Source organism: Sciurus carolinensis, chromosome 16 (assembly GCF_902686445.1).
Source record: "Sciurus carolinensis chromosome 16, mSciCar1.2, whole genome shotgun sequence".
NCBI classification, from domain to species: Eukaryota; Metazoa; Chordata; class Mammalia; order Rodentia; family Sciuridae; genus Sciurus; species Sciurus carolinensis.
The window spans coordinates 18098026-18117629 of NC_062228.1; the positions used below are offsets into that span (position 1 = coordinate 18098026).

General features: G+C 54.8%; 4 protein-coding genes across 14 annotated transcripts; 1 reads left to right on the top strand and 3 right to left on the bottom strand.

Annotated features, from left to right (window-relative positions):
- Positions 1–181: 181 nt before the first annotated feature.
- On the bottom strand, positions 182–4157 carry Nol3 (nucleolar protein 3). 2 transcript variants are annotated; one of them, XM_047527860.1, is made up of 4 exons: positions 3954–4157; positions 894–1196; positions 416–745; positions 182–339 (listed from the first exon to the last, which is right to left on the bottom strand). In XM_047527860.1, the coding sequence occupies exons 2-4, from the start codon at positions 1186–1188 to the stop codon at positions 332–334; spliced, it is 633 nt and encodes a 210-aa protein (XP_047383816.1). In that variant the 5' UTR covers positions 1189–1196; positions 3954–4157; the 3' UTR covers positions 182–331. The 2 variants fall into 2 exon arrangements, with proteins under 2 accessions (XP_047383816.1, XP_047383817.1); XM_047527861.1 differs by lacking the exon at positions 3954–4157 and adding an exon at positions 3705–3847.
- A 528-nt stretch (positions 4158–4685) lies between these two features.
- Positions 4686–9437, bottom strand: Hsf4 (heat shock transcription factor 4). Of its 5 annotated transcripts, none has more exons than XM_047528946.1 (13): positions 9257–9437; positions 8561–8669; positions 8340–8467; positions 8129–8253; positions 7789–7864; positions 7559–7623; positions 6957–7059; positions 6601–6725; positions 6253–6480; positions 5663–5768; positions 5502–5567; positions 5279–5348; positions 4686–4996 (listed from the first exon to the last, which is right to left on the bottom strand). In XM_047528946.1, exons 1-13 carry the CDS (start codon positions 9377–9379, stop codon positions 4845–4847), a joined length of 1476 nt encoding a protein of 491 aa, XP_047384902.1. In that variant the 5' UTR covers positions 9380–9437; the 3' UTR covers positions 4686–4844. The 5 variants fall into 5 exon arrangements, with proteins under 5 accessions (XP_047384902.1, XP_047384906.1, XP_047384905.1 ...); XM_047528950.1 differs by having other exon boundaries at positions 6253–6376; positions 6601–6739; XM_047528947.1 differs by having other exon boundaries at positions 4858–4996; positions 5279–5394.
- A 505-nt stretch (positions 9438–9942) lies between these two features.
- Positions 9943–13760, bottom strand: Fbxl8 (F-box and leucine rich repeat protein 8). Of its 3 annotated transcripts, none has more exons than XM_047527360.1 (3): positions 13631–13760; positions 11861–12051; positions 9943–11250 (listed from the first exon to the last, which is right to left on the bottom strand). In XM_047527360.1, exons 2-3 carry the CDS (start codon positions 12010–12012, stop codon positions 10278–10280), a joined length of 1125 nt encoding a protein of 374 aa, XP_047383316.1. In that variant the 5' UTR covers positions 12013–12051; positions 13631–13760; the 3' UTR covers positions 9943–10277. The 3 variants fall into 3 exon arrangements, with proteins under 3 accessions (XP_047383316.1, XP_047383315.1, XP_047383314.1); XM_047527359.1 differs by having other exon boundaries at positions 11861–12082; positions 13631–13743; XM_047527358.1 differs by lacking the exon at positions 13631–13760 and having other exon boundaries at positions 11861–12295.
- An 8-nt stretch (positions 13761–13768) lies between these two features.
- Tradd (TNFRSF1A associated via death domain) lies at positions 13769–19471 on the top strand. 4 transcript variants are annotated; one of them, XM_047527362.1, is made up of 5 exons: positions 13769–13851; positions 17164–17322; positions 18175–18452; positions 18533–18731; positions 18878–19471. In XM_047527362.1, exons 2-5 carry the CDS (start codon positions 17172–17174, stop codon positions 19186–19188), a joined length of 939 nt encoding a protein of 312 aa, XP_047383318.1. In that variant the 5' UTR covers positions 13769–13851; positions 17164–17171; the 3' UTR covers positions 19189–19471. The 4 variants fall into 4 exon arrangements, with proteins under 4 accessions (XP_047383318.1, XP_047383320.1, XP_047383321.1 ...); XM_047527364.1 differs by having other exon boundaries at positions 13786–13851; positions 17068–17322; XM_047527365.1 differs by lacking the exon at positions 13769–13851 and adding an exon at positions 13874–14271 and having other exon boundaries at positions 17068–17322.
- Positions 19472–19604: the final 133 nt, after the last annotated feature.

Below are 19604 nucleotides of genomic sequence, written 5' to 3' on the forward strand. Positions count from 1 at the left end.
GAAAAGAACAGGTGCCAGGCCATCCTCGTAGGGGCCTATGTCTGTGGTCTCTAGGATGCAGCTTGGGCTGTTGTGTATGGAATGGGACAGTGAACTAGATGTTGGGGTGTGCTGGAGGCACCAGACTGCTCAGGTTCACAGAGACATAACCCACCCTCAGTTCCTGGGCAAACAGCTATAATTGTGGAGAAAGCCTAGGTTGGCTGGAGTTTATTCACTTCCAGTTAGACAGATGATGGAGCTTTGATGGCACTGGATCCAGCTCTGGCATGATCTCAGATCCTATCCCACTTGGGCTTGGGCAGAAAACAGCAAGTCAGCATTCTGGCCTTCAGGAATCTAGAAAAGAAACAGAGGTCAGCTTCCTGAGTCATGTCATCTGCCAAACCACTACCGAGCTTTCCAGACTTCACACCTTCGCACTCATCCCCCTCCTCAAATTCAGGCTCAGGCTCTGGTTCCAGTTCTGGTTCTGGATCTGCCTCCGGTGCTGGTTCTGGATCCATTTGGGGTTCTGGTTCTGGCTCTGGCTCTGGCTCTGGCTCAGCCCCTTCAGAGACCTCAGCTTCCTCCTCTGGGTTCGGCTCCTCTGGAGTCCTGGATTGCACTGCTTCCGAGCCCTCAGGACCCTCGGCCTCATGGTGATCTGAAGCTCTGGGCAGCCCAGGACACAGGGTCCCTGAACTGGGTGCCTCAGGTGTCCAGTGGCCTGGGCATGGAGGGTCATAGCTGCGATCCCGGTAGCCTGGGGCGGAAGTTGGGAGGGTCTTTCAGGCTCAATTTACCCTTCTGCTTTCCTCAGTACACACCAACTTTTGGGGGATACCACGGCTCCACCCTCCGTTAGCCTTTGCTTGGCTCCCAAGCCACGCCCCTGGTGTACAAGTTCTCACCAGGGCCCACGTGTTGCCAGTCCCAGGTCGGGTCTGGCGCACGCACAGTATGCTGGGCACAACGCAGCAGCTCCTGGCAGGCAGCCTCGCCCTTGCTCTGCACCAGCAGCAGCAGGCGGCGCACCCTGCGCTCTGCATCAGGCAGTGCATCCAGTGCCTCATACTCTGGTCCGGTGAGCACGCCCCGCGCCACCAGCGCATCCAGTAGTAGTCCCGAGTCTGCCTGCAACGTCTCTACCAGGCGTTTCCGCTCACGGTCAATGGTCTCCGAAGGCCGTTCCTGCGCGTTGCCCATGGTCCAGGCTATACAGAGGGTAAGAGAAGTAGCAGACACCGGGGTCCGCCATCCCTGACCCCTCTTCCAGGGCCCCAGTGAACACCCCGTCTGTGGTTCAAGTTCACCTCGATCTCAATGGCCAGATGGCTCCGCAGCACGGGACCTGGGCTACCTGGGCACCACCACACCCAACTCTTCTCCCTCCTCTCCTGCCTGCAGCTTCTGTCCAGTCCTCTAAGGCTCCTCCCCTCTCTAAACTCTAAATGTCAGTTGTAGGCTCTCCTCAATCAGGGGCCCCCTTCCCAGCCACAGCCTCCTGACAGTTCAGACCCAGTTTATCCAAGCTAGTGTTCGTCCCCGCCCCCGGACCCCCTGCCCCATACTGGGGATTGTATCCAGAGGTGCTTTACCACTGAGCTACATCCCCAGCCCTTTTTATTTTGAAAGTGTCTCGCTAAGGCCCCCGCTAAAATTGCTGAATCTGGCCTCGAATTTGGAATACTTCTGCCTCAACCTTCTGAGTCGCTGGGATTACAGGCATTTGCTACCACTGCTCTGCACTTGGTCTTTTTCCAACCTGCTTCCCCACCTCAATAGGCAGAAAAACCAAGGATTCCCAAGGTTGCAGCTTGCAGTCAAGTCCTTTCCAGTCTGAAAAATATTTCTTCTGACATTCCTGCCTTTTACCTCCTACCTGGACCCCAGAGAACCCTGGCTCAGGGCTCCCTGCCTACACAATTTCTCCTCCAGTACCCTCTGCACAAAATGTTGAGAGGCCCCCCCTGCTCCTCTTTCAACTTGCCAGGACAGGCCCTGCTCCCATACCCTCACCATCACCACCCTGTTCCAACCCCAACATGATCTCATGGTCCTTGGTTCCCCAGTATTTAGCAGGGATACCTGAATCCCCTTGAATCCTACCTCGGACCAAGATCGCCTATCATCACCCTACCCAATTGACTTCCTGCTGGCCTGGGAAGGACACACAGTCATCTCTCCTTTGATCTTGAAATACTGAGGGCCCAGCTCATGAAAGGTTGCTACAGTTTTACTATTTTTTCTCCTATTTTGAGACTGTCTCTTCCAAATAGTAGGGACTAGGTCGAAATCAATCTGCTTTGTCTATTTATTACCAACTAAGAACAACAGCCTATTTCTTTGCCAGCTCTAGCAAGGCTCTTGGCATTGACTAAAGGGGTCAGGCCCTGGACCACTCCCACCAGCCTCCACCCTTCTCTCTGCCTTGGTTTTGTTCACACAACATCCTTTCTACTCTCCTCTTCCCATCTAGTGTTCTTCTTCTACTGCCTTTCCTGTCCTATAGGATCGTTTTAAAATTTTTATTTATATAAAAATTATAATTGTAATATAATTATAATGACATTATAATAATGTCAATGGACATTTATTTATTTACTTATTTATATGTGGTGCTGAGAATCTAACTCAGTGCCTCACACATGCTAGGCAAGTGCTCTACCTCTGAGCTATGACCCCAGCCCCCCATCAGGTCTTAGTCCCCATTTTGCCTCCCAGGTTTCTTTCAACACCCCTAGTGTCAAGATGTGGCTCCTTTGGTCACTTCACATTGCAGCTACCTCTCCATCCCCTTTTATCAAAGTGTCAGTGTATCCCCCAGACCCTAAGCACAGACCAGAACTACTCTTGACCCACCATCTCCCTTCATGTCCCATCTGTGACAAATGTATCTCAGTGTTTCCATCAGCTCCTGCCTGTCAACCCCACCATTGTCACTTCATCTCCTGTAACAGTCCCTCTGAGTACTTCTCATTCTAATTCTACCACCCCTCAGCATAGTGACTTTGACGACTCTCTGGGGTAGGATTTATTGTTCCAGTGTTACAGGTAAGGAGACAGGCTCTGAGAGGCAAAGTAGAACTGGAATCTGACTTGCTTCAACCTGAACTATACCAAGGTCTCCTGTCTAGCAGAATGTTAGGCTTAACCACCTACTCCTGCCCTTACTGCCCATCCTAGCTATCTGGTCTGCTTATTCTAGCTCCCACTCACCAACCAGGACAGCTAGGCTCTTCTCCACTTCTCTCCATCACTTAGTCCTGGGAAAATCACTTATGTTCCTGGTATCTTTGAGTCTTTGCTGATGCTCTTCCCTAGGCCTGAAATACCCTTCCCCTCCCTCCACTCCGTGGATCCAACTTCCAACACTCAAATGTTCTCTCCTCCAGAGTGTTCAAAGGCAGATAGATTGTTTCTTCTGTGCACCCCAATGACCAGCATATACCTCACTACATTAACTGACATTACTGCACTGTGTACACAGAACCCTCTGAACTGAGGCTTCCGAAGACTGTCCCCCTTTGCAGGGAACAGAATGCAGAGGGGGCCAGTATTTACTCTGGCCAGACACAGAGAGGAAGGCTGTAGAATGGACTGGCCCCTTCTTGTCCCTCCTCCTGATGAACCAAGGCCTGCCTTTTGTCCTGCCTTGGAATCAGAGACCCCGGCTGTTCTGGACCCTCCCTTTGAAACTCTCACAGTTCTAAGGTGAACACCTTAGAAGTTATGTCGCCGCCACTTCTTTAAGGGACATGCCCAGATACTTCCCTGAGCGCCAGGTAGCGAAGCATGGAGCTGGGTCAGACCCCCGTCCCCAGCTCGCGATGAGGGCTCAGTCGCAGCGGAGCTCTGAGGGTCTTGGGCACTGCAAGAGCCGTTGCGCATGCGCGACCGTAAGGGTACCCTGACCTCCCCTCCACCCAGTCCCAGAGCCGGAGTCCTGCGGAAGGGCGGGGCCCACAGACCTGCGAGGGACGCTGCGGGTGGTGAGGCTCCAAGTCTGCCCAATCTGTTTTCCTTGCCTCCTCTGCTGGGTGGAGTGGGGCTTGCGGTTCGGCCCGTTTCGGGCGGCCCCACTCTCGGGTCGGGTCGAGGCTCTGCGGGGCAGGAGATGACAGTGCAGAAAGGGCCGGGAGGGGTGGGGACCGATACAGCAGCTGCGACGGGGGCGGGGCGGACAGGGCTGCCGGGAATGGGGGGGAGGGGGCGTTCTTCCCAGCTGGTGAGAGCCCGACTGCGAGGTCGCGCCCTCTCTGGGTCGTTCTCATAGTCCGCTTTCCCTCCCAACCCCGGGCGCACCCGACACGAGTAAGGGAGGAGACAGTTCAGCTGCGACCCCACGTGTCCTGTACCCACGCTGGGGTTGCCAGTTCCCAGGCGCTTTCCATCTGTCTTCTCATCAACCTCTGCTCCCTGCCTGTCACAGAGGAGGTTCAGAGAAGGGGACTGACTTGTCCAGGGTCACGGAGAACATGCACTGTGGATGCGACCCCAAAGCCCCCGCTACTAGGAGGTTGCAGTAGCGGCGCTCAAACCCTGAGGAGAGTTAGAGGCTGGCACCCAAGCACCACCACTCTCCAGGCTTCTCCATTCGAGCCCTTTGGGATCTCCCATTCTTCTAGTGCAAAACCGTTCACCCCACCCCCTGAGTCCTGGGTTCCCTCGTCGATAGAGAAAAGACACCGGAAACACAGAAAATGATGCAGTTTATGTGCAGGGCTCAATGGGGTAAATGTAGAGAGGCCGCTGAGTAATGGGGGCTCGGCTCACCCCTGCCCCCAGGGGACGCCAGAAAATCAGAGGTGTGCTGCTGTAGACTGGTTCCTTATCCAGATCCCTTGAGAGGTTCACGGGTTTCAGGGGGAGGGACTGGCCCTTGGGCCCAGGTAGGAGGCCCGGTTCTCGGGGGTGCTGTAAATGGTTAAAGCCCCGGGAACAGCCAGGGCTGGGCCTCCCAGATCTGCCTGGACGTCCAGCAGGAGTGGGGCCCCAAGCGTGGAGTCCTTTCCTAGGAGGAGTGAGGCTATGCTCAGCAAGAAGGAGTGTTGCCCCTTCTTCCCTATGGGAGGTGAGCCCTGCCCCTGACTTCCACTCAAGTTAGGAAGAAATATCATTCTTAACCTCCCCACTCTCACCCAATGGCAAAAGGAAGGTAGCTCCAGAAGGCTCTAAGGGGCAGCCTGAACTCAGGGGATTTCCCTGTAAAACCCAAGCTGCCTACTCCACCAATCATGATAGCTCAGCCCAGTCATGGCCTCCCTCCCAGCTCCTGAGTCCCTACAACCATTACCTGGACCTGGAGAATTCAATCCCTTGACTGCCAGCTCAGCCTCACCCCTCTCTGGAACCAAGGGCTGCATCTGCATGGGAGAACCCCATGAAGGAGCTGGGGAGGGAGCTCAGTAGCTGAGGAAGAAAGCTGGGGACTCACTTGGGCAATCTTCAGACATGGCTTTGGCTCACTAAGAGCAGCTATGGACCAAAGGTTGTGGCCCTCCCTACGCCCATCTTACCAGGGACAGCTCCATGTCCAAGTCCATCAGGGTCCATTCTCGCCCTGGGAGGCTGGGGCCCAACACCTGAGAAGAGTTCTGGGTCACTGGTGCCCTCTCAGGCCGCAGAGACAGTAAAACACCAGTACATGTGCCCCTGTGCCAGACAAGGAAGTACTCACATCTAGGGGTGCTGCAGGCTCCACACTTTCAGGGGGAGGCCGAAGCAGCATCGAAGGCAGCAGATTCTCTGGGCTCCTATTACCCTGCTCCAGACCCAGAGGTCCCCTGGGCACAAAGAACTGCTGTTGGCCTGTAGTGCCCAAAGAACTTGGATGCAACAGGATTTAAATCCCCCAACATTTAGAAAAAGCCACTCCCCCTCCCCATAAAGGGGCACAGAGTATCCCTTCTTCCTCTAGGGCTTGAGGTCTTTAGGACAGGTCCTCACTCTATGCAAGTGTAAATACCAGTGGCTCCTAAACTACTGTGTACATTATAATCATCCCAGTGAACTCATTTAAAATGCAGGGTCCTCAGTCCTACCACAGCGGAGCTGAGTAACCTGAGTGGGAATTTCCACTTGTTGAGGATTTGCATGCAGGTGCTCCTTGGAGCACATTCTGAGAAATCAGTGTCATAGAGTCAAGGGGCCAATGTTCTCCTCAGCCACTAAGGGGCAGACAAAGCAGGGCAGTTTCATGGGCCAGAGTGTTTGTCTAGCTGCAAAAGTAGCCTGCAGGGTTCACCATCAAGAATGGGCTCTGCTTACCTGTCAGGTACCTCCCTGGGGCCCCTTGGTTCAGGCTGTTGGACACTCCTGGGCCCCTCAGGGCTGAAGCTCCCTTTCCCTTCCAGGATGGCCTGTACCACAGCCACAGGCAGTGGTGGGGGGGCTGTCACGCAGAAGTCACACTCGTTTGGGGCCAGGGCCAGCCCGGCCTCGCCATCCCCCCCTGGACTGGCCGGCTCTTCTTTGAGAAGTGCCAGGCCCTTCTCCCTGCACCAGAGAAAAGCTTCAACCAGACCCTGGCACTGACCTCTCCCCCACCCCCACAGCCATCTGGGCTGCCAGGCCCTCCCTGACAGGCTCCCCAGAGGTAGCCCCTGTCCTCCTTACCTCCTGCCATCACTGGAGGGAGAAATCCTGGGCCCTTCAGGGGATGGAGAGTCTTCTGGGATGTCAGAGATGATGGGGCCCCTGGCTCTGTGAGGGCTGAGGCCCAAGGTAGTCTCTGGAAGGGGCTGTAAATAGAAAGCTAGACCCAGCCCTTGACCTCTATCACCAGGAAAGCCAGAACTCAACCTGCACCCACGGGGACTATAGGGTCTAAGGGCAGGGTTTGAGGGGGAAGGCTCAGTCCATGATGGGGAACCTGGGTCTGGTTAATTGGAAGGTTGGCTTCCATTTTCTTTTGGGGGAATGGGGAGAAGAAACAGCTGTGTTCTAAGGAAAGGGGAAAAAGACAAACTTACCGACTGGATAAAGTAGGAGTCCTGCAGGAGGGCACCAGGCAGGGGGCAGGCATTGAATTTGGCAGGTGTTGGGCATGAGCTCCCTTCATCCAGCATCAGGGACCTATATAGTATGACCAGAGTCCCACAGGGTAGGGACGGTTCAGTCCCTATGCCCCTCAGCCTACACTTCCCTCCCTCCCTCCCTCAGGCCCCAGCAGCCAAGTCAGCAGAGCTGAGGCCTGTTGCCAGGGCATCAGTCACATGCTGGAGTGGAAGGGGCTCCCCCCCAGAGATGGGGGCCCTTTGGGGGTAGAGGAGAGGGAGGGAGCATGATTGAGCCCCAAGCTCTCTGCAGTTGGGATATTTTGGTGGGAGGGGAAGGGACTGCTGGGATGGGAATTTGGAGGTAAGGTCCTGGGAGTGGGAATATCAGATGCTTGTGTTGGGGGAGGGGGAAAAGTCCCAGAGGGTTGGGGAAGCTGGTGTGCAGCCAGGAAGAGGAATGAGGGTTCTGCCTGAAGGAGTTTCTGGAAGAGAAGGGGTCCCTGCCAGGGGTCCCAGGCAGAGAGAAGGTCCTGGAAGTGGAGAAGTGGGCGTGAGCATCCTTGGCTCTCACTCACAGCTTTCTCTTGGTTCCTGCACTACTGGGCCCAGCCTGAAGTGGTCCAAAGAGGCACTGGATCAGCTGGAGAGGAAGGGAAGGGCTTATTCATACTTTGGACACACCCCCACCATAGCCAGGCAGTTTCGGGTGGGTTTGAGAAAGGGCTTATTTGGATGCTGGAGGACTGGGTGTGTAGGGGGGTGCCCAGGAGTGAGAGGGACAAGGGAGGTAGAAGGAGAGAAACACCTTGCCAATGACCCGGTGCTGCTGACCATGGCTCTGCCGAAGTGTCACCACTTCCCGCCACAAGATCTCGTTCTGCCTGGGGGAAGGCGTGGGATGGTGCTAAGGCATCTGAGTTCTCCCAGACACCCCCCTCCAAACACACACACACACAGAATGGCCAGGATCCAGGTCACTACCCCAATAATTATCTACCCTATAGAGAGTCTAGAGTTCCACAGCTGGGCCCATTTGCCTGGAAGGACATACCAAGGCCCCAAAACGGAAGGGACTGCCCAGAACTCCCTGGAGGCCAGCATCCTCTCACCCAGAACCTCCCACCCGGGCCGCCCCTCCTCCGCACTGCCTGAGCTCCCGCAGCCGCGCCTCAGTGTTCTCCTGCACTCCTCGCAAAGCCTGCACCTCGCCCAGCAGCCGGCCCAGGTCTTCGGGGCGCCAGCGACCATCGTCGCTGCGCAGCGCAGGCACCTGCAGTGGGTACAGGATCTCATAGAACAGGGCCAGCAGTCCCAACATCCCAAGCAGGCTTACACATTTTTGCTGGCTACCGCTACCTTGCGCCGCACGCGTTCCAGTAGCTGCTCCCTGCCGCGCACGAAGCTCGGGTGCTGGAACTCGACGTGGTCACGCTCCGGCCTGAGCAGGCCACCCTGCTCAATGCTTACTACCTTTCGAAAACCATCTGGAGAGTGGGGCGTGGGGGGCAGGGGTGAGTCGCTCCATCTTTGGCACCAAATCACCCACACCCGGTCCCCACCCAGCCTGAGGGACTCACACATGTTGAGTTGACGCACAAAGCTCGCCATGTTGCTGTGCTTGAAATACTGGGGCAGCACTTCTTTGGCGAAGCGGCTCTGATCGCTTACAAGGAAGCTGGTCCCACTCTACCGAGAATGCCGCCCACCCGAGGTGCGGGTAGAGACCAGACTTGGTGAGTGGCGCCCGCCCACCATCAGGCGGGCGCTGTAGCGCGCGCACACACACTCACTCTGGGGTCAGTGCCACTCATGGGAATATGGTAAAGGCCCGGCCAGAACCACCTGAGGCCTAGCCTGGGACGATCACAGTGAATCCCTACCCCTAGCGTAACCCAGACTCGGTTCTCAAAGAACAGTAGCAGAGGTCAACCCCGGTTCCACCTCGGACCCGTCCCAGACCTGAGCCAGAGCCAGAGCCCTCCCTTCTCTCGGTCTGTCTTCCAATCTGTCGATGGGGTGGGGTGAGAATTAAATCAACGAGGAGATCCCCCCCTGGCTCCAGGTCTCCAGGAGGTTCCTAACCCTTCCTCCACCCCAGAGGAAGTCGCCCTCATCCTCATCTCACACATCCCCTCTAAGGTGAAGTACCCTGGACTACTGAATCGGAGTGACCCACAGTCCAGTCCCAGGCGGGGGCTGGGTGGGCGTGGGTGTTCACCGACGTGGAGGGACCCCAGGGACCACGGGGGGAGTCGAGGGGCCCCAGCCCTCACCGGGCTCCAGCGGATCAGGTGGTCGGTGCCTGGGTCCCCCACCAGCGCCCATAGCTTGCCGAGAAAGGCAGGCACGGGGCTGGGGCCTGGCTCCGTGGGCAGCGCGGCTGGCGCTTCCTGCATGGCGCAGTGTCGGCCCGGCTCAGCGCTCCGGCCCGGCCGCTGCGGGCTTGTCAAAGCCGTGAAAGTGCTGCGTTTGCCTCCCGCCCCGCCCTACTCCGCCTCCGGGCGCCGGGTCAGGCGGGGGCCACGTGCGAACCCGCGGGGCGGGGCTCGGACAGCGGCCGAGGCACCAGCAGACAGAAGGGCTGGCTGAATCGGCTGTGTGTGGAGGGATAGGGTGCGGAGGGAGACCTGGGTTCGAATCTCATCTTTCTCAATCCCTCCATTTCCTTTTAGTTTCTTTGGGAGAAATCGTCCGTGTGCAGCCTACGGTGAACGCGGAGAGTCCTAGTGAAGCCCCAGATAGGGCGCACAGATAAGATAGTGAGAAAACTGACCGTTTCCTGCTGAACGCAGGAGCACTGTCAATCCAAAGGGAAGAAGTGACCCGCCCCTGACCCCTGCAGCTGCATCTTCCGCCTCTGCCCAGACGGCTCGGCTCTTGGGCTCTGCGTTCCTCGTCCCCCCTTTCAGAGCCTAGCCTGATTTTCACAGGACGCAGAGATACTGTAGGATTTGTTTATTTCACACTCACCCCTAAGGCCCAGCCCGCGTCTGTGCCTGCCCTCCCCCGATGCCGGACCACAGAACTGGCACAGAGCATGCAGAAGAGCAGGGGTGGGGGTCCACTGCGGTCCGGACAGAGTTGGCGTCTGCAGAGGTTGAGAGCACCGAGTGGACTCAGGGTGTCCGGTGCAGTACAGGGCGGACGCCATCCCACCGGTCCCATCCCCAAAAGGCACAGAGGCACCGGAATCCCCAAGGAAAGAGCTGGCAATTGGGGTGTGCTTGGGAAATTCTTCCCGCGTCTCAGAAGCCTCAGGTTTGTGGGGGGCGGGGGGAGAAGGAGTTTGTCCAATTATCGCACAAGCGTGGGCCGCCAGGGATGTGGCTCGCGCTTCAGTTTGAGTGTGTAGCTGCGCAGGCGCGGGCAGTGCGCGCGGAAGGCGTCCAGCACCGATGTTCTCACTACGCAGAAGCAGTGTATTTCACGCAGGCCCGCGCACCGCCTTGCCAGTTCCTCCAGCGCAGTGTCCAACTCGGGTGAGGCGGAGGCACGCACCTCTAGCGCGCGCAGGGTTGTGGCGTAGTGGCACGCGGCAAAACGCAATGGACCTACAGTGTCACCCGAGAGGTTGAGACGCAGCGTAGCTACGGGTACTGCTGGTTGCAGAACGCGCATCACACTCTCAGCTGGCAGCGCAGGCTCCAGCTCCAGCTCCACAGTCAGCCCAGGGTGGCGGCAGTGCAACGCTACCCAGGCTCCGTCGGGCAGTGGGGATGCGCGTGCATCTTCAGGGCTCGCGCACCGCAGAGCCAGGAGCGCAAAAGGTGCGCGATTTGGCTCTGCCAGCGCATCGAGGACAGCGCGGGACAAACTGGCCAAGTGCAGGCCAAGGGTGCGCAGGCGCGGGCAGGCCGCCAGTAGCTTGAGTACTGAGCCCGGCCCCACGCTGTCAACCAGCGTATGGTTATCTAGGAAAATGCTGCGGAGCTCCGGACAGCCACAGGCTACCTGCAGCACCAGCGCGTCGTCCAGTGTGAATGGCAAGCACCGCAGGTCAAGGTGGTGCAGCTGGCCGGCGGACCCACAGAGGGCATGCACAGCATCGAGGACGTCTCGGCCTGCGTCGAAGAGCGGTTTCTCTCCGCAGCACTTCAGGCGCAAGCCTCGAAGCCCTGGGGCACGGCCCGCCAGCGTAGTCAGCAGCTCGGTGGCAGCTCGGCGGCTCGATTTCCTCGACGGCTCAAATTCCAGCTGAAGGTTGTGAATGTGGTCCAGGCAGACAGACAGATATGGTGGCAGTATGCCTTCCCGTTCACTGTCGCATCTTTGGGTTAGAGTGGTGTAGAAAAGGCATTGGCAGTCTCATCATGACCGAGGGAGAAGCCTCCATCAACTCTCAATTTGGGTGCTAGCTGCCCTCCCCACTTCCTGTTCCCGATGTACACACCTCTCCCTCCAGACCATGCCCTTGCCCCATAGCAGCAGCTGATAGTAGGAGGGAACTCCTATCCCTTTATAAGACTTCAGTGGTGTCTGGCACATATTGAAATCCCGGCATAGAGAGCCAATATTTTAGGAACTAGGCTTTCTCAGCTGTCCTAAAGAGGTGTGGTGAGTGCCAGGTTCAAATTTCACTTCTGTCACTCTCTAGAAGAGTGATCAGCGGTAAGTGATTCCCTCTGCCCCGTTTGTTATCAGTGCAACAATAATGCTGTCACATGAGGTTTTCTTGAGGATTAAATGGGTTAATATATGAATCTTACATATATTAACAAGAGTTGGTATGCAGTAGGCAGTCAATAAATGTTAGGTGTTTTCCTTTGTTTTGTTTTGTTTTTGAAGGAAGTCAATGAATCTCCCCAATTCCTGACTTTGCAGGGAAAGTATGCAAATGAGGAATAGCAGGGAGGATGGTGACAGAAAAGCCATCTCACCTGATGCTTGTGTCATGCCACACAGCACTGCTGGTGGCAGCGGCTGCCCAGGCCCTGCAGACCCCAGCAGCAGCAGCACGATCCCTGAGGGACAGGTGGCAGAAGATGAGAGCCAGCACTTCCTCGGGCAGTTGTTCTCCCGGCTCCACCATGGTGTGGCTCTGGTTTGGGGACTTCACCGCTTCCAATGGCTCCCGACAGGAGAGAGAGACAGGGTCATCCCTGGGCTCAGGAAAACCAAAGTGTTGAGGGAACATTGGGAGCCTGGGTGTAGAAATGCTGGTGGACTGGAAGCCACTACATAATTACAGAGCCCAGTACAAAATAAAAATACGGATCCCTCTTCACAAGGATAAGAATTTCAGAGCTGGGAGTGGTGGTGCACACCTGTGATCCCAGCTATTCTGGAGGTTGAGGCAGGGGGATCTCAAGTTTAAGGCAGGCTTAGCAATTTAGGGAGACCCTGTCTCAAAATAAAAGAAGGGTTAGGAATATAGCTCAGAGGTAGAGCACTTTCCTAGCATGCCCTAGGTTCGATCCCCAGCACCATAAATAAATAAAATCATGCAAAATGTGGGGGCCCTGTCCCACTGCACAGATCCATGTAGTTGGGCTCTGGATGCCAAAGCATTTCTGGTTGTTTAAACGATTTTCTCAATTGTTGAACAACCTCCAGGTGACTACACAGGTTCCAAGTAGAGAAACCTTGTCCCAACCCTGCCAGTCACTAGAAAGTGACTAGGGTTAATAAAATGGAAGCATTATTGAAGAGTTTTAATTGTCAGGGATAACGAGCCAATCAGCAGTGGCATGGGCGAGCCCAGCTAGATCCGCCCAGAGAGGGGAAACTCCTTTGCAGCCACGGTGTAGCCAGGGAGTGTCCCAGATGCTTTCTAAAATCCTCAAGACATGCGGAGAAAAGCGTGGGGTCTGGAGCCAGTCGGTTCTGGAGCCTGAGGAGCTGCAGTTCAAATTTGGATCCTGATCCTTGAACAGCCCTGGTTCCCGCTGGGTACTTTGGAACTCCCTAGAACCACCCCAGAGCACAGCTTTGAGAGGGAAGATGGGGTTGTTACAAATTGTGCGTCCTTTTTGAAGTTGCCTCTGTGTGCATGTGTGTGTGTGTGAGAGAGAGAGAAAGAGAGAAAGAGAGAGAGAGAGAGAGAGAGAGAGAGAGAGAGAGAGAGAAAGAGAGAGGCGCAGACACACTCTGGAGATTGAACCTACCACTAGCCCCAGTTCTTTTTATTTTTTGAGACACTGTCTCGCTAAATTGCTCAGGCTGGCCTTTAACTTGGGATCCTCCTGCCTCCGTTACCCGAGTGTCTGGAATTATAGTCGTGCGCCACCGCGCCTGACCTATGAAGTCGCCAATTTTGTTTCAAGATGCCTGCGGTGTTTTGTACACGCTTTACATCACTTGCTAGTGTATTTCGCCGTATCTTCCAGGCTAGAGGTCTCTTCTGGAATATGTGTCACGTGTACGCTGGGGTTTCGGATATCCTATGCCGGCCAGGTTTGTATCTGGAACCCATGGCACAGGGTTTTCAGTGGGAGTGGTAGAGATCAGATTATCAAACTAGATTCCCAGGGGGCACTAGAAAATTCTGATCACCAGAGGGCGCCCTCTTATTGATCCACCAGGAACAAGACGAAAGTCTGTCAGTTTTCACACTGGGGCCCTCCCGCCTCGTAAAAACTGCAAGACCCTGAAGTCACGACCTGCGGGCAGTTCTTCCTGCCGTCCAACCTCGGGCGTTGATATCTTACCTGCTCAGCGGACCAGATGGACTTTGCCCAGAGTCAGGGGACTGGCAGTAGAGGACAGCAGGGTGGGAAGGAGCTGCCGGGAGCTGGGAAGGCGGGACGCGCGGGCGGACGGGGCGGCTCGAACAGGGGCACCGCCCCAGCGCCTCGGCGCACACCCGGAAGCGGCGCGGTGCAGCAGGGCCTGGCGGGCGTGGGAACCCAGACCCGGCCGAGGCGGGCAGGTTAGTGCAGATAATGGGTGGGCTTGCGGGTGCGGCAGGAGCAGAGGCGGATCCTGGCTCCCAAGCGTGAGCATCCCGCGGTTGTCACCAGCTAGAGGCGGCGGCCTATTGGGCTCTTTCAGTGGGAGGCGTGGGGGAGGTACGGAACTCGACCCTTGCGGGCTCCTTGCCCCAGCTGCGGGCTTTTGAGGAGCGGCAGGGCCCTGAAGGTGAGGGCTGGTCTGAACAGTTCTGTGAGCCGAGACCCCGGGCACGTGCGAAACCTCAGAATGGAGGTGGACTAGAGGGAAGCGGTGAAGCTTCCCTCAAGAGCTCCGAAGCGGGGCAGATGAGTAGGGGGTGCGCTGGCTGGTCGCCTGGAATTGCAGGCTTTCAGTCCTTGGGCCACTCCTGCGGGTCGTCCCCGCCCACCAGCCAGAGGTAGGGCTGCACGGGGACCGTTTTGTGTTAGGGTGCGATGCCTGGTTGACCACTGTAGTAGGAGCACTTGTTCTTAGGTTTGAACTCAAATGTCCATATAATGTCATCCAGCTAAATGTTACCAGGGCCAGCCTGGAAGCCTCAGCCCTGCCAGAGCAGGGGCGGACTCCTGGTGGGTGATGCTTTGGGCTTCCGGAAGAGGGCTTTTCTGTAGAAGGACACGCAGAAAGGATGATTCTCAAGGGGAAAATTGAAGACAAGCCCCACCCTCCGTTAACTGACCTCTCAACTCCAGCCAAGCAGACTTACGTGCCCAGTGCTAGCGTTGAGCATCGCCCCAGCTCCAGGTTTCCAGGGCTCACCTGGCAGGCTCGATCTGTTTCATTCTGTCCCTACCTACACCCTTTGGGGTGAGTCTACATTCATTAGTTCAGCACTTCCAAGTCAGGGGGCTAGGAAGATATGAAAGTGGAAACAATTTCCCATCAGCAGATTTAGAGTTTCACCCTGTTTTTTTTTTTTTTTTTTTTTGCTACTGGGGATTTAACCCAGGGGCATATACCACTAAGGTACATTCCCAGTCTTTTAAAGACATTTACTTTGCTTTTTTTTTTTTTAACACAAAGGAAATGTGTCTTTTATTTTATTTTTAGTGGTGGGGATTGAAACCAGGGCTTGAACATGCCAAGCAAACACTGTACCACTGAGTTATAGCACCAGCCCCAAATTTATCTATTTTACATAAAGTGGAAGATATTACTGAATAAAATAAAACAAAAAAATTACCCCAGCCCCTCCTTGCCCCCATCCTGATCTGTTAATTTTCAGACTGTTGTTTTGGGTAAATATACAAGTATTAATTTTTTTAGTGAAATGACTTGCATATTGGGAACTCCAAAAAGTGTGCCCCCTATGCTCAGACCCAGGTAGGGCCATTACCAGTTTTCATTTCTCTTGCCAGGGTGGGTGGGTGATGCTGGAGGGCCCAAATACTGTTCCAGCTTTGACCCTCAGGTTAGAGCCTGGGGAAGATCTGAAATGCAGCCTCTCTGCTCTTTGCCCTGACCTCTAGATTCTTACTTCTTCCTCGAGGATGTTCAGTGTTACAGAGCTGACTCCTCCTGTACCCCCTCCCCTGAGTCTCCCTGTTTGTAAATAGAAGACAGCTGGGACTACTCCTTCTGTTCTGCGCAGAGCTGGGGTTCAGCACCCTTCTGAACCCACTATGTATAAATACTGACAGAGAGAAAGTAAAGGAATGTAACTTGTGGGGTAAGGAGCTGGGGTCTTAAGTTCATTTCTAGGAAGAGGGGGTATCCCTTCAGGTGAGCTGGGGGGACTTGCCTCTTACTGGGCCAGTAACTGGGAGGCCACTGAACTGAGGGTCAATGTGTTGATTGCCTGACTAGAAATTTTGCTCCCTGCCAATTTTTGACCAGACTTTGACAGAAGATGGATGGAGAAGATGTTACCACCAATAGGTTCTGACTATCTGGATAGGAATGAACCTATAATAGAAAAATTTGAGTTGGAGAAGATAAGAGCGCAATTCCAAGAACTTTATAACAAAATGGAATGGTTTTGCTTACATAAGTGAACAGTCCAGGCTATAAGGACTTCAGGGACAGCTGGATCCAGGGACATAGTGTGGTTAGAAGTTCCCTTCTGTATCTTGTGACTTTGTTTCCTTCTGTGTTGGTTTTATTCTCAACCAGGCACTTCCCAAGCAGTAGCAAACAGACCTACCCCTTTCTTCAGTTTAGCCCCAAGGGAAGGGAAATTAGGCATCTTTCCTATTGGTCCAGGCAGAGTTGTAGGGTTGATTCTCACTGGTCCAATTTAAGCCCTATTCCCAAAATTTGAACTAGACCTTAAAGAACAGTGAGTGGAATATGCAGACTGGCCAGACTTGCTTCACATGCCCATACCTGAACAGGGACTGAGAAAACAGGAGGAACATTCTCAGAGATCACTTAGGATTGGGAGAGGAAATCTGGGTAGGACCAAACTACATGTTTCTTTTGAAGTGAAGCCAGATGCAGTAGTGGGGAAGCAGATGAAATAGCCTAAGAATGGGGCTGTGGACCCACAGGGACCCTAGGGACCCAAGTTTAAGTTGATGACAAGGTCAGGACATGGGTCTGGTTGGCTTTGGGGCCTTGACACTATCCAGATTGGTCTTCTGTCAGTTTTGGTAAGAAAGACATTGACCTTATAAAGAATAATAAAATTATGGCATTTGCAGGCAAATGGATGAAATTGGAGAATATCATGCTAAGTGAGATAAGCCAATCTCAAAAATCCAAAAGATGAATGATCTCACTGATAAGTGGATGATGACCTGTAATGGGGGGTGGGAGGGGGGCAAGAATGGAGGAAGGAGGGACTCTATCGAGTGAAAAGAGAGGTGGGAGGGGTGGGGGAGAAGGAAAAAAATAATGGAATGAATCAAACATCATTACTCTATGTAAATGTATGAATATGCAAATGATATGCTGTTACTCCATGTACAAACAGAAACAACATGTATCCCATTTGTTTACAATAAAAATAAATTAAATATATATATATATACTTAAAAAAAAAAAAAAAGAAAAGAAAGCCATTGACCTGAGGAGGAGGCAGAGATTCTCTACTTCCACTGTGGGGTCCACCTCCACTTTTCTGCCACTGTGACCCTGGATTTTTTTCTGGAAGACAGTGGAAGGACAATATTCATTGTAAGTGGGGTAGGAGGGACTCTGTTTAGAGCCAGAGACACAAGGTGCTGCATGTAAGATGAACTCTTTCCTACAGGTGTACCAGCTGGTTGGGATTGCTATGGAGGGCCACAGGGGACTGGACAGTTATCTCCAAGGCTATGATGACCTGGATGCCTGTCTGTGTCTCTAGGAGGCAAGATGGCTGCTGGGCCAAATGGGCATGAAGAGTGGGTGGGCAGCGCATACCTGTTTTTGGAATCCTTACTGGACAAGGTGGTTTTGTCTGATGCCTATGCACACCCCCAGAAGAAGGTGGCAATATACAGGGCTCTGCAGACATCATTGACAGGTGGGTAGCTGGGTAGGAATGGGAGAGAAAGAGGTGGGCTGGGGCCTCTGTGGGTGGGGCAGGGGTAATAACCCACCTCCTGAATTTGGTGGGCCTGGACTTATAGCCAACTTCAGGGAAAGAATTTGGTGAAGGTGAGGGTAGGGTAGAGAAAAGTGGCTGGGTAGGATTTGTCTTCTCTGCTTCCTGCATGTGTGTCCTTGAGTATGGTCATGTTTACATCTACCTATTTCTGCACTAATGTCCCCCTACTCTCTGCCCCTCACTCCCAACCAGCCAGCTCACTCCTTTCTACTAATCACACATTTCTCTCTTCTCTTTTCCTCTCTCACTGCAGCACTCCTTTCCCAAGACCCCTCCCACTACCTACCACTCCGGCTTCCTCTTTCCCATCTCAGGGTAGAAGCCAGAGGAGGCTGAAGCTGGTTGGGGCATTCAACCCCAACCTCAGAAAAGCAAGAACCCCTCTCCTTCCAGGGGAAAGGGAGCCCCACTAGGTGGAGGCGGAAGACCTCCCGCCCCTCCCCTGCCTGCCCACCCAGATGACCTAGTGGCCCAGAGCATATGCCCCTTTTCTGTGTTGCAAAGCCCCCCATCCCACAATTGGGACTTAAAGAGATGGGGCTAGGTGGCACCCACTCTGTTGGAATGTACTCTGTGATAGGTCCTGACCTTCTTTCTGGGTTGTTGCTCTTTGCATCCCAATTTTGTTTCCCAGCTGGGTACTCTGGATAACCCAGCATCTTAGGTCAGAGGATGGGAACAGGGGTTTGACCATAGGCTTTGCCCCTCCTCCGGCTTGGAGAATGCCCTGCTTGGGGACCACCTGCGCCTGACTGCTCACCTCCGCAGAGAGCACCGAGGGCCAGAACATGCTGCAGATACTCAAGATCCACCGCAGTGACCCGCAGCTGATTGTGCAGTTGCGTTTCTGTGGGCGACAGCCCTGTAGCCGCTTCCTCCTGGTCTACCGTGAAGGGACGCTGCGCGCCCAGCTGCAAAGATGCTTGGCAGCAGCACTGGCCCAACACTCCATACCGCTGCAGCTGGAGCTACGCGCCGGTGCCCAGCGGCTGGATGCTTGGCTGACAGATGAGGAGCATTGTTTGAATTGCATCTTAGCCCAGAAGGTGCGGCCGGCAGGGGTCAGCAGGGGTAGGGTGGGGATTCACGGATAAAAGCCCCACTGACCTTGTACTCCCCTCCCTAGCCTGACCGGCTCCCAGACGAGGAACTAACTGAGCTGGAAGATGCGCTCTGCAATCTGACGTTCGGTTTGGCACGCCAGGGTGATAGCGTGGATGTTGATGTTGTCCCGGCCCCCTCGCAGTCCCTGATCCCCTCTCCGCCAGAGGAGAAGCCACTGCCCTTGTCTGGACAGACGTTTCTATTCCAGGGTCGGCCAGTAGGTGAGGTGCAAGCGCAAAGGTGGGGTCCCCAGAAGGTTGGATTTTGGGCAGGGTTGAGGACTGGGCTGGAAGTCACTGGATGGGTACTGGAGGGGGCTGGCTCTCGGGTCCCTCCCACCAATCCACCTTCCCAACTCCCTCCGCAGTGAATCGGCCACTAAGCCTGCAGGACCAACAGACGTTCGCGCGTTCAGTGGGCCTCAAGTGGCGCAGGGTGGGACGCTCACTGCAGCGTGGCTGTCGGGCATTGCGGGACCCGGCACTGGACTCGCTGGCCTATGAGTATGAGCGCGATGGGCTGTACGAGCAAGCCTTCCAGCTGCTGCGTCGCTTCGTGCAGGCTGAGGGTCGCCGAGCCACACTGCAGCGCCTGGTGGAGGCGCTGGAGGAGAATGAGCTCACCAGTCTGGCAGAGGACCTGCTGGGCCTGGCAGATCCTGATGGAGGCCTGGCCTAGGCCAGGTTCCAAGGAAGCAGCGTAGGCCAGGAGCCCAGCAGCGTTTTGAGCATCTGGATGTCTCTAGGATCCCTTCTGCTACTACTGCTGCTATTGCTGACCCCCTTCCAAGTGTATTGGAACTCTCAGACCACACCTAAATCCCTCACTTCTCTGAGCTGCTGGAGCAGATTTGAATGCCTTCTCCAGGATCCATACATTCCATGAGCTCCTGGGACATACCACTGAGAGATTCTGCCCCAGATTCTTTAATGGAGACAGTATAAATGTCATTCTCATCCTCTCCCACCCGCAAAAGAGAATTTCTGACCAGTCCTCACACCTTCACTCCTTGAACAATACTCTTTAAGCACCTGGAACTTCCTTGTCCCAGGCACCACTCCAGGTGCTAGAAATACTGTAGTGAGCAAGATAAG